This window comes from Erythrolamprus reginae, chromosome 2, assembly GCF_031021105.1.
Source record: "Erythrolamprus reginae isolate rEryReg1 chromosome 2, rEryReg1.hap1, whole genome shotgun sequence".
NCBI classification, from domain to species: domain Eukaryota; kingdom Metazoa; phylum Chordata; class Lepidosauria; order Squamata; family Dipsadidae; genus Erythrolamprus; species Erythrolamprus reginae.
In genome coordinates this window covers 310,450,716-310,464,670 of record NC_091951.1, presented here as the reverse complement: position 1 = coordinate 310,464,670, position 13,955 = coordinate 310,450,716, and the positions used below count along the sequence as shown (strand labels likewise).

At 38.9% G+C, this 13,955-nt stretch overlaps 1 protein-coding gene across 1 annotated transcript in view; it reads right to left on the bottom strand.

Annotated features, from left to right (window-relative positions):
- The window catches only part of EDIL3 (EGF like repeats and discoidin domains 3), a 322,466-nt gene that overhangs the window by 108,446 nt on the left and 200,065 nt on the right, over nt 1-13,955 (bottom strand). Inside the window, exon 5 of the mRNA XM_070743064.1 lies at nt 3,894-4,075. Within this exon, the coding sequence (XP_070599165.1) occupies nt 3,894-4,075 (182 nt within the window). The remainder of the gene's footprint in view (nt 1-3,893; nt 4,076-13,955) is intronic.

Genomic DNA, 13,955 nt, shown 5'->3' with positions numbered 1-13,955 from the left:
AAAGCTCAGAACAAATTACCAAGAACATATTCTCTCTAGAGACAACACCATATAATCAGAAAACTGCACTAAATAACAATCAGAAAAGAAAAAAAATACCCTAATAAAGGAACTTTTACGGAAAAAATCCGGGTGGGGCAGTGGTTAGAATGCAGCATTGCAGGCTAAATCTGCCCACGGTTTGGAGTTTGATCTGAATGGGTTCAAGATTGGCTCAGACATCTATCATTCCAAAGTCCGTAAAATGAAGGCCAGATTGTTGGGGGCAAATATGCTGGCATTCTAAACTGTACAGAGAATACTATAAAGCACCGTGGGGCAGTATCAGGGATGAAATGCTCCAGTTCGGGTGTGCCTGCTGGTTGTCATAGAGCTGGAAGAGATTGCATTGTGAGGCTTCACCCACCCGGATGGCATCATTTGGGTTCTTTTATCCTCTGCACATGTGCAAAGCATTCTGTGCATGTGCAGAAGGTAAAAGAACCCAAATGGCGGTGTCCAAGAGGGCGGGGGAAGCCGCGTGCTGTGACCTCTTCCAGCTTTTCGATGACTGAAGCATACCTGAACTGGGAGCATTTCAACCCTGGGCAGTATATAAATCTAAGTAGATTAGATTAGATTAGATTTATTGGATTTATATGCCGCCCCTCTCCACCGACTCGCGGCGGCTCACAACAATGGTGAAGAACAATACATAGTAACAAATCTAATATTTAAAAATCTAGGTTACAGTTTTAGATTAAAAAGTCCAAAAAAAGAAACCCCAATATATAAAAAACAACACACAATTGAATCATAAACAAAACCTACATGGGCAAGGGGGAGATGTTTCAATTCCCCCATGCCTGACGGCAGAGGTGGGTTTTAAGACGTTTATGAAAGGCAAGGAGGGTGGGAACTGTTTCCAGAGAGTCAGAGCCACCACAGAGAAGGCTCTTCCCAGACGACATTGTTTAGTCGACGGGACCCGGAGAAGGCCAACTCTGTGGGACCTAACCGGTCACTGGGATTCGTGCGGCAGAAGGCGGTCTCACAGATATCCTGGTCCAATGCCATGAAGGGCTTTATAGGTCATAACCAACACTTTGAATTGTGACCGGAAACTGATCGGCAGCCAATGCAGACTGCGGAGTGTTGGAGTAACATGGGCATATTTAGGGAAGCCCATATTGCTCTCGCAGCTGCATTTTGCACAATCTGAAGTTTCCGAACTAACTACTATTGCTATGACTAAGGCACACCCCAACCAAGCCTTGTAGAATAAGCTAGCATATAAAAACCATCAGTAAATTCTACTTTGTCTCATACATACTCATTAGCCCACTAACAAAATGTCTGCAAGAAACCAACCAAGTTCAGACAGCACCAAGAACCAGAACTGTAATAGAATGATATAATATACATTAAAATGATAATGGGAATTGAACAACAAAACCAATAATTTGAAAATGAATTGTGTACATATGACAAGCATATGACTGCAAAAACTTCTGTTGAGATTTGAAATAGAACAGGAACAGTTAAAGATTGTAGATAAAATGAGTTATGAATTTTAGTAACAATATTGGGAGGGAATGGAATGAATTAATGGGAGATAATATGGATAAAAAGACTGAAAATGTACATGATGTTATAATTTAAAAGATATTTTTTACAAATTAAGATATTGTTGCTCTTCATCACCAGTTGCTCTTCATCACCCCACTTGCAGCAATTGTGTATATAGGTGTCATCAGTTTCCTGACTGGGTTTGTATTAGATGGATTATGGTTGAAATTGGTAATCCATGTCCAAGAACAGTAAATGTTTCCATCACATTGTGGTCTGTAGGTCAAACCTCAGGGTTTGAAGTTTTATTGGCGCTTGGTGTCAGTGTCCCAACTAATATTTAAGTGAGTTTAAATCAGATCCAAGGCAAATACTTCCTCAAAGTTCCAATTTATTCCTAGAGCCATCTTGGCACATATCTGAGAAAACCCAGATCTGAATTCCCCAGGATTTCTACTTCCAGGTTACATTCACCTGTTCCACACCCACACGTTCATCACATGGACCACTAATATTCTGCCACCAGGTCCGTACACGCCCATCTTCTTCCCGCCCAGTGCTGACAAAAGATGACCTTAAAACTCTAAAAGGAATTTATTTTGTATACCTCTAATGCATCCACCCCTCCCCTCTTCCCACAGCAAGAATCATTCCAAAAGAACATAGCATAATGTGGTAGACCAAAACTTCCAAGAATTCTGGCTTCAGCCTGATACTTGGGCTCCTGTGTTTCTCAACCACTTGGTTCCTGCAATCTGCAACTTAGCTGAGAATGGGATGCAATTGAAGCATACCCACTAGATCAGGTTAGGAAACTCCTGACAGTCTTTGATCAAGAAACGCCCCTCAAGCTATGTTTATTTAGCCAGAAGAATGAAGTGCAGAAGTTCTTCTGGCCATTATTGCTTTGCATCAACAGATAGAAGGCTCAAGCCACTGTTATAGCTGGCTCACCTTGATTAATTGTTGATGGAGGAGCACAAAACTCCAGTGTCAGACCAAGGAGCCAGGCCCTATTGTTGGTCAAATTGCCACTAAATCAAGCATAGAGGTAACAGCTACTGCAGCTAGAGCCAAAGTTCAGTGCCATAATTAACCCAGTGACTCTACTGGGTAGAATGGGAGTAAGCTGAGGAAAATTCACAGAAACAAGAACTATGTGATCGATCTCATTATGCAAGGAGGTTGCAAACAGCAACGGGAGAAAGAGTAGACATGTCCATCCAGTCTGAGGACTGTGTCCAAGTTGGGAGTCCTAGAAACAGAGGCAGAGCTTCTCAACTCTGGCAGACTTAGTCATGCATGCTGAACAGATGAGGTCAAACCATTTCAGGATTCTACATCCACCCACTATGGAGAATGAGTTATCCATGTCCAAGAACAGTAAAAGTATTCATCACTTTGTGGCCTCTAGGTCAAACTTTTACTTTCAGGGTTGGGGTTACAAAAAATAAGAAGTTTTAATGCATAAGCCAGAAATCTTAAGCACATTGATAATACATAAGTTGCAAAGATATTCCATTTGTTACACCCTTATCTTTGGTAAATGTCTTTGCAAAAAGCTAAAGGTCATATTTGATAAAGAGTAATGAAAAAAGGGCAGGTAAGAGTTATATTGTGGAGATAAACAGCAAAACGTAATACAAAAACTCAGTGAGAAATATGATCGTATCTCAATAGTGGATATTAAAATAAGATAACATAAAATTATTTCACAACTGCGTTAAAGCAACATGTCTCAGTGCTTCTAATGAAGCAGTAAGTGCTGAACATGGAAAATATTTTATTTATTTCTAAATCTATACAGACTACTTTAAACTTACATATGAGTGAGCTTCCTTTTAATTTGCTTATAATACCAAGACTACTGACCCATTAAATCACAAGCCAATTACAAGCTTGTAGTTTCAACTAATTGCATCCTGGCAATACACATTAGAATGGTAGCTTCAATATCCATCTCATTAGAAGAAAGCAGAAAAATAAATTACATATTTACTTGGTGCGCATCATGCACCTGAAAGTTTATAAAGGAACTATACTTACTGCTTATTATTAAATGAATTTTATGTGTAAATGAATATTACACATAATTTTTTTTGGATAAATAACTAACAGCGTAGAAATAAAAATAAATTTAATGTATGATTTTTAAAAATCTACCGTATACATACTGTATACATACTGTATACATCTTGAAAAGAACAATGAAATTTGTCTTTGGGTAACAAACTACTTCAAAAACATCTCAATGCAGGTCTATACCTCTAAGAAAGTTGCACTGGCTAATAAACAATATTGTCAAGAGACTAATAGTTTTCCACACATTCAACACCTTCTTTTACCTGAATCCATGGCCATCTGTCATTTTCTGCTGCAGTCCAAGCATTTATAAGACCTTTCTTGTTAAGTCGTGCATAATATGGATACCATTTCTGGAGCCCAAAAAGAGCCCGGTGGGTAGATGATGCAGTAATCTGTTGGTTAGAAATTATTCCTCCTTCCATTCCCAAGGGTCCAGAGCATTCTGTTTAGGAAGTTGGATATTGAAAAGACAGGGAAAAAACAAAATAAGAATTTTCAAAACTGAAACCATAGAATCCTGATACTTCATTTTGAAGCTGGAAGTTATAAACAGATCCAACAGGGGGAAATTTGAGATAGTGTTTGAGGTGCTATTTTCCAGAATACCAGTAAGCTTCAAATTTCATTGCAAAGCAAACATAATGCTAACAAATAAATTGGACAAAAATGCCACATCCAGTCTAAACATCAAATTGATTCCGTGACTAAGCATAATATAAGGCTTTCTGATTTACCAATAATTCAAAATTCTGCTTAGAGTTTATACAATATGGTTAGAAAGATTTCTTGTTGTCTTCTGCTACAGAAAATGCATAGAATGCATATAGAGAATTGTGTTCTAAACTGAATTTTCTTATAAAGTCATTTTGTTATATATTTTCAAGTTTCAAGTTTTATTGGATTTATATGCCGCCCCTCTCCAAAAACTCGGGGCGGCTAACAGCAATCATAGACAATATACAATAATAATCCAATACTAAAAGCAAATTAAAACCCCTTAATATAGAAAAACCAAACACACATACAAACATACCATGCATACCATTGTAACGGCCTAGGGGGAGAAGAAATCTTAATTCCCCCATGACTGGCGGCAGAGGTGGGTTTTATTTTATTATATAATATAATATTGTGTGTGTTTGTGTGTGTTTGTACACTCTTTTTGTTTTGTTGTATTCTTGCACTGATTCTCTGAATACTATTTATTAATAAAAACCAGAACATAGTCTGAGTAGACTAATAGTTTGTATTACAAGCTATAGCAATGATGTAGCAAATAACAGTGTAGCCTGCTTTGTACAGAAATAACTGTAAAAGCAAAAGTTTGCTATGCAATTTTGCCTGACACAGGTTCTAGAAGTAACTTTTTCAAATTATTCTATTTTCTTAAGTTTGCATATATTACAGAGAATATAAATTCATACTTCTATTTATTATTTTCAAGTGTTGATTTGGACACCAGTCTTCCTATTAAAGGAAGTAAAAGTTATTTACTTCTTTAATAATATAGACTTTTTTCCAGTAATAAATGATTTCTTGCTCAATTTATGGGTCGCTAGAATTTAAGCTAAAAGTTACTCAAAGGTTCATCAAAACTGTTAAATCCAGCTTTTCCAAACCAGTGATCAATTAAATTAGCAAATAAGTACATTACAATATATTAAGAATCAGGTATTTGAGGGCAATCACATTAAGGACAGATATCTGAGGGCAGCAGTTTATATAGATTGTTGGCTGCACAGGCTCATTAAATTCAGTCATTAAAAGAAACTGATTCCAGGTTAGCAAAGGAGTACAACAAGGTTATTGTCAGCGAACCAGGCCTGACAGTTATATATTCTTCCCTTATTTATTTAACTTGTATGCTAAATATATATTAAGGGAAAGAATTGGAACTGGAAGAAGATAAATGTGTTTTTAAAGTTTGAGGAAGAAATATCAATAACCTGTAGTACGTTAATGATACTATAGCTGAAAATGAATGTTGATATGCATGATATCAGGATAGTTCAAAATGCAAAAGATCAGCAAGACCTAACACCGAAAGTCAAAGAGCACAGTGAAAAAATAAAGAAGACAGAAATAATGACAACAGGATAATAAACAAAATTGGCAGTGTAAATACTGAAGTGGTGGATAGTTTCTGCCTTTTAGCAATCAAAAGTAAAGGAAAAACTAGTTAAGAAATACCTTGCAGATTAGCACTTCGTAGAGAATTCAAAAAGGTCTCGGAAAAGATATTCAAATGCTGCGGTGTGTGACCTACAAATACCAGAATCATACAAACCATGATATTCCCTATGACTGGTTTGAATTTGGTGTTGGAGAAGATTCCCGAGAAAACCATGGGGAGTCAAGAAAAAAAAAAGTAATGGATCACTGAATGAATCAACTCAGAATTTTCATTTGAAACACAAATAACCAGGAATAAATTAACCTGCTTTGAACATCTCATGCAAATACTCTTGATATTAGCAAGGCCCCTCAGGCAGAGAATGAGGGGATATTCAAAGGGGAAGTTGTTGTAAATGTCACCAAACCATCAAGTGCAGTTAGTAGAAATATAAAGAGGACACATTTTCTTGTGGGTGATTCGACTGTTAGAGGTGTTGATTTGGGACAGAGTAAGGACGTGGTGAAGGTGCTGAGGTGTCTCCCAGGGGCCACTGCCAGCAGGGACAGGAGGAGGATTACAAACATTGTCAAGGCTGTGAGTAAAGGTAATAACATTGATGTGGTGGTGCATCTTGGCACAAATGATTTGTCCCAGAGAAATGTCAATGTAGTAAAAAGAGATTTTCAATGTCTAAGTGTGGAGCTGGGTAAAATAGCAGATTCAGTGACTTTCTCACAGGTGTTACCGGTTTGTGGCCAAGAGGATAAAACAACGTGTATCATAGAGTTTAATGTGTGGTTAAAGCAGTGGTGTAAAGCTGAAGGTTTTGGCTATGTAAGTCATGATGTCAGTAGGTGGTCTAATAGGGAGTTGTTTAAGAGGGATGGTTTGCATCCATCATACAGAGGTACCCAGGTACTCGGTGAGGAATTCAGAACTTTTTTGGACAGGCATTTAAACTAGGTAAAGGGGACAGAGATGTAACTGATGTGGGTGATTTCTGTCCCCGACCAATGAGGATAAAGCAGTTTTTGGAAGCTTATGAAAAGGGAGCTGCAAATAAAATAGATGTAGTTGTTGATGATAAGGGGCAAACTAATAATGAAAATAATGTTCTTCGTGTAATGTGCACGAATGCTCGAAGCTTGAGCAACAAGCTCTGTGAATTAATGGCCATAATATCTAGAGATAATTTGGACCTGGTTGCCATAACTGAGACATGGTTTAAGGATTCTAATGAATGGGAAATATCCATACCAGGATATACACTGTATAGGAAGGATAGAATAAAGAGAAGGGGAGGTGGAGTAGCCATTTATGTTAAAGAAACTCTAAAAACAACACTAATTCAAAATACATGTCAAGATCTAGAGACCCTCTGGATTTGCATGCAAAATAAAGACGGTTCTGTCATTAGAATTGGGGTGATCTATAGGCCTCCAGGGCAATCTGAGGAATATGACAACAAGATGGTGGATGAAATTACCCAAATGGCAGTAAAGGGAGATATTGTGGTTATGGGTGATTTCAACATGCCTGATGTTGACTGGAATATCCCCAGTGCCCTTACATGCAAAAGTAAGAATATAGTAGAGGCCTTTACAGGAGCAGCTCTGGCACAGCTGGTTAAGACACCAACTAGAGGGGAGAATATTCTAGATTTAGTTTTTACAAATGGGAATTGGGTTTCAGATGTCAAGGTGGGAGAAAATTTAGGTTGCAGTGACCATCTATGTTTGTGGTTTGATGTAAAAACTCATTGTGAGCAATCCTATAATGCAACCAAAGTATTGGATTTCAGAAAAACAAATTTTAATGCAATGGGGGAATATTTAGATAATGAATTAAAGGGGAGGGATAAAATGACAGGAGCGAGCACCCAGTGGACTGTATTTAAAAAGGCCATCTTAAAAGCCACTGGACTGTATGTAAGACAAATAACTAAAGGTAAAAGGAAGAAGAAACCGCTATGGTTTAGCAATGATGTAAGGACTATAGTCAATGAAAAAAAGGCTGCCTATAGGAGGTATAAAGAGTCTGGAAGTATAGCTGATAGGGAGGTGTATAAAATGAGACAGAAGGAGGCGAAACAGATAATATATGCTGCTAAAGCCTCAAAAGAGGAAGAAATTGCCAAATCTCTAAAGAAGGGAGATAAAACCTTCTTCAGATATATTAGTGATAAGAAGAAGAAAAACTGCGACATCACGAAGCTTAGTACCGGGAAAAATACATGCATTAATGGGAATAAGGAGATCGCTGACCATTTCAATAGCTACTTCTGTTCAGTTTTCTCAAAAGACACCTTACAAAATAATACTATAGAGGGATATAGCATTGCTTCCAACTGTACGGATTCAGCTCCAGTGATCTTAGAAGCCGATGTCTTAGAAGAACTTGAACGATTAAAGATAAATAAGGCAATGGGTCCAGATGGCATCCACCCCAGAGTTCTTAAAGAACTCAGATCTGTCATTGCTACCCCCCTGACTGATTTGTTTAACCAATCCTTGTTAACAGGAGATGTTCCTGAGGATTGGAGAATGGCCAGTGTTGTGCCTATCCACAAGAAGGGCAGTAGAGAAGAAGCTGGTAACTACAGGCCAGTTAGCTTGACATCAGTTGTCGTTAAAATGATGGAGACTCTACTGAAAAAGAGGATAAATCAGCACCTAAAAAACAATAACTTATTGGACCCAAATCAGCATGGCTTTACTGAAGGCAAATCATGTCAGACTAATCTCATTGATTTCTTTGACTATGTCACAAAGGTGTTGGATGAAGGTGGTGCCGTGGATATTGCCTACCTGGACTTCAGCAAAGCCTTTGATACGGTTCCACATAAAGAGCTGATAGATAAATTAGTGAAGATTGGACTTAATCCCTGGATAGTTCAATGGATTTGCAGCTGGCTGAAGCATAGACACCAGAGGGTTGTTGTGAATGGCGAGTATTCTGAGCAGAGTCAGGTTACAAGCGGTGTGCCACAAGGGTCTGTTCTGGGTCCTATTCTTTTTAATATGTTTGTGAGTGACATAGGGGAAGGTCTGGTAGGGAAGGTTTGCCTATTTGCCGATGACTCTAAAGTGTGCAATAGGGTTGATATTCCTGGAGGCGTCGGCAATATGGTAAATTATTTAGCTTTACTAGATAAATGGTCAAAGTAATGGAAACTGCAGTTTAATGTTTCCAAATGTAAAATAATGCACTTGGGGAAAAGGAATCCTCAATCTGACTATTGTATTGGCAGTTCTGTGTTAGCAAATACTTCAAAAGAAAAGGATTTAGGCGTAGTGATTTCTGACAGTCTCAAAATGGGTGAACAGTGCAGTCAGGCAGTAGGGAAAGCAAGTAGGATGCTTGGCTGCATAGCTAGAGGTATAACAAGCAGGAAGAGGGAGATTATGATCCCGCTATATAGAATGCTGGTGAGACCACATTTGGAATACTGTGTTCAGTTCTGGAGACCTCACCTACAAAAAGATATTGACAAAATTGAACGGGTCCAAAGACGGGCTACAAGAATGGTGGAAGGTCTTAAGTATAAAACGTATCAGGAAAGACTTAATGAACTCAATCTGTATAGTCTGGAGGACAGAAGGAAAAGGGGGGACATGATCGAAACATTTAAATATATTAAAGGGTTAAATAAGGTCCAGGAGGGAAGTGTTTTTAATAGGAAAGTGAACACAAGAACAAGGGGACACAATCTGAGGTTAGTTGGGGGAAAGATCAAAAGCAACATGAGAAAATATTATTTTACTGAAAGAGTAGTAGATCCTTGGAACAAACTTCCAGCAGACGTGGTAGATAAATCCACAGTAACTGAATTTAAACATGCATGGGATAAACATATATCCATCCTAAGATAAAATACAGAAAATAGTATAAGGGCAGACTAGATGGACCATGGGGTCTTTTTCTGCCGTCAGACTTCTATGTTTCTATGATACTGAGAAATGTAGAAGAAAAGAAAAGAGAAAGACCTGCAGCAAATTCGATGGATTCAATTATAGTGGTGATGAATGAGTAAGACCTTAAAGAACAAATTAAGGATACGATCTTCATGGAGAAAAATTATCTATGTGATTATTAGAAGCTGGGAACAACATGATAGTACAAAAGGGGTTGTTGTTTTGTGGTTTACAATGGTATCACGGTTTAAATGCATTACTTTCTTCTGTCCTGTTAATAGTGCTTGGTAAGACATCATCAGCACTTCCACAGTTTTTATATGCCAGGCATGTAAAAAGCAAATCTGTTTGAGACATCTGCTGTTTCCTTCTTCCAATAACTCATTTTGTGAAATTAGGTAACTCTGGCTGTGCTTAGTATAGCATGCTATTCGGACTGCAAGCTGACAGTTGATTATAGATGACCCTCAATATTATACTGTTTAATAGGAATTCGTGCATAAACATGTCAATGTGTAATTAAATACAGAGTCATTAAGATTCATTTGCAACTATGCTGTTTAGAATTAGGGAAAAATAAAGCAATGACCATATGAAAGATCATTATAGGTCAGTGATGGCGAACCTTTTTTGGCTTGTATGCCCACATCCATGCTCTTCAATAGCACATGCACACAACTCCTGTGTCCCTCCCTCCCCGGTGCAGGCATACAACACCACCACCCTGCTTCCCCCATGCATATTTTTTTATTTATTCAATTTTTATGCCACCCTTCTCTTTAGACTCAGGGCAGCTTACAACATGTTAGCAACAGCACTTTTTAACAGAGCCAGCATATTTCACTCACAATCCGGGTCCTCATTTTACCCACCTCAGAAGGATGGAAGGCTGAGTCAACCTTGAGCCTGTGATGAGATTTGAATTGCTGACCTGTAAATCTACAGTCAGCTTCAGTGGCCTGCAGTACAGCACTCTACCTGCTGCGCCACCCCGGCTCCATATGCATAGGCCTCACTGAAGTCTCCAGACCCCTGAAGCCTAGGGATGGCAAAGAAAAATAGCCAAATAGGCTAAGCCAAATTTCAGAAACAAACTTCTGGTTTGGCCATTTGTCATTGTCCCCAGGCTTCAGGAATCTTCCCTAAAGCCCCTGGAGTGCGAAAAATGGCTCAATGGGCAAACCTTCGTCTTCGGAGAGGGGCGGCATACAAATCTAAATAATAAATAAATAAACAAAACCTGAAGTCCATTTTTTTGAAATTCTGGTTTGCCCATTGGACCATTTTTGGCACTCTGGAGGCTTCAGGGAAGCCTCCTGAAGCTTCCAGAGGACAAAAACGGCCTTCCACAAGGCCAAAAATCTGGGCTGAAATATTTTATTTTATTTATTTATTTTATTTATTTATTTTGTCCAATACATAATGTTGGTATCATAGGATATAATCATAGTAAAAATATATCAATGGAAAAATAGAAGAAAAGGACATAGGAATAGCGTGGAAGAGATAATAGAGTTCATAAACACATACATGTAGCTAGTAGAAATATAAGAGAAGTATTAGGACAGGGGACGGAAGGCATGCTGGTGCCCTTATGCCTTGTGTACCCTATTCTCCATCACCGTTATAGGTGATCTAGAATGAGCATTGCAAAAGCTTGTTTGCTTCAAATTATGAACATATAAGAAACATAATCTCATTTGGCTATTATTGGCCTTTTTCTATTTACAGTTTAAAATATTTTCTGCAGAAAACTATAATAAACAAAAATGCTCAAAAATAATGGAAAATTCCTTCCATTAAGTTTACATTGGCACTTCAAACACTATCTCTGTATTATTTTTGATGATTATGACTCTGGGAACCGTCTTAGAAAACTATGTGTTGTACTGACAGCCTTGTAAAGCAGTTGGCAACCATGAATTACTGACCTGACTTCAGTTCTGCACACATTCAGAGGTAATTGACTGAAGATCCCACTCCTTTAAATTTCACAAAATAGCACATTTTCCTCTTCTATGACTAAATGCACTTATTGAAAGTTCAGAAAGCATGCCACCTATATCCAAGGTATATACTTATGCTCATAGAAAATAATTGCATACATTTGAACTTTGTCCTCTACTGTAGAAGTACTCTACTGTAAACTAAGGAATTGTACTATAATATTTAGTTCAAAAATGCATCACTAAATCCTAAACAATTCTAGAGGCAGCCTTTCCTGATTTTAGATTTGCATTTTACTCTATTTCTAGAGTAAAATTAGGGGATAAACTTAATAACCCTACAATTCAAAGGTATTTATTATGAATCATTTGCATGAACTCACTTTTCCTGAGACCATTATCTTTAAATACCACATTCCGTTTTTTACTATGTTACTCTGCTACAACATTGAACATGCAAAAAAGTTAACTTCACTTCTAACATGGACAGCTTCTGGCCCATACCTTCTCATCTTTCCTGGTGACCTTAATCTACCTCTTATCAAATAGTCCCTAAACAAATGTATAACTGAACTTATACAATCAGCCCTGTACAATGCTGTAACTAATCTGGGACTGGGTCAACTAGTAACCAACAACATTAGACTTAACAACTACCTTGATCTCATCTTCTGCAATAGTTCAAACTCAATTTATGGATTACAAATAAAAGAAGCCCTTTCCAACAATGATCACAGCATGATTGACTTTTGTCTCCATATATGCCCTTACAAAAATTATCCCGTTATAATTTTAAAACAGTCAACTATGAACCCATAAAACACTGACTCTCATCTCTTGATTGGCAAATCCTATTCACTGGCTGTAATACTGCCGAAGACCATTATAACATTTTTCTGCTTGTGGCCAAAAGGACCGTTGTACATACCTGAACGGTCTTCTCGATGCACTGGAAGGAGAGTCCAACATGGGTAATTTACCAATCCTATTGGTAGAGACTGAGTTAATTTAAATATTTAAATACGAGGTAGTTACCGCCCCTTAGCAGCCCCCAATACCTCAGTTTTAAAAACGAAGACAATATAAAGGTAATACAATTTATTGAACTTAAACCATATAACAATAATTTCAACCTCGCAAACCCAAATACTCCGGCGACCTGGCAACTACGCCGGGTGGGTTTGGACTCTCCTTCCAGTGCATCGAGAAGACCGTTCAGGTATGTACAACGGTCCTTCTCCACTGCACTGGGAAGGAGAGTCCAACATGGGATATACCAGAGTTCACATCCCTTGGGAGGGAAAAGGCAGTGCCACGGTCGACGGAGAGGAACACACTCTCTGCAACACATGCCTCCCAAAGGAAGCTTCAGCCGAAGCAACCGAGTCAAGTTTATAATGACGGATGAAAGTTGTAGGCGAAGCCCAAGTCGCTGCCATACAAATGTCCTCAATAGATGCTTGGGTATTCCAAGCCGCAGACGTAGCCACACTTCTGGTGGAATGTGCAGTTATCCCAGTCGGAGGAGACTGAGACCTAGCCTTGTACGCCTCCAAAATACAATGTCTAAGCCAGCGACTGATGGATTTCGAGGAGACTCCAAGTCCCATAGCTCTGTGAGCAAATGAAACGAACATCTTCTCCGTTTTTTGAAACGGAGCCGTCCTTCTGATGTAAATCTTTAAGGCCCTCCTAACGTCCACCTTGTGCCACTTCAACTCCAAAGGATGTTGTCCATGTGTACAAAAGTCAGGAAGGACTAGCTCCTGTGACCTGTGAAACCCAGAATTCACTTTGGGTATAAAGGCTGAGTCCAACCTCAAGACTACTCTGTCCGGGTGGAACACGCACAAATCCGAGCGAGTAGAAAGGGCCGACAATTCGGACACCCGACGTGCTGAGGTGATCGCTACCAAAAACACTGTCTTAAAGGTTAGCAGACGAAGCGGAATAGCCCTTAACGGCTCAAATGGGGGTGCAGTGAGAGCCTTCAACACAAGAGTCAAATCCCAAGTCGGAAATCTATGTAACACCGGTGAATGAGAGTTGACTGCTCCTTTAATAAAATCCCGTACCCAAGGATGTTGTGCCAGGGAACGAGATTGAGGCACCTGCACAATGGTTGCGAGAGCAGCTATTTGCATTCTCAATGTATTTGGTGCCAGGCCTCTATCAACCCCTGCTTGCAGGAATTGCAACACCAAAATAACCGAGGCTTGTTGAGGGTCAGAATGCTGGTCTAAGCAAAATTTAGAAAAGGCCGCCCATGTCGCCTGGTAAATACGTACAGTAGACGAACGACGAGCAGCAAGCATTGTAGATGCGACATTGTCCGGTATACATTGG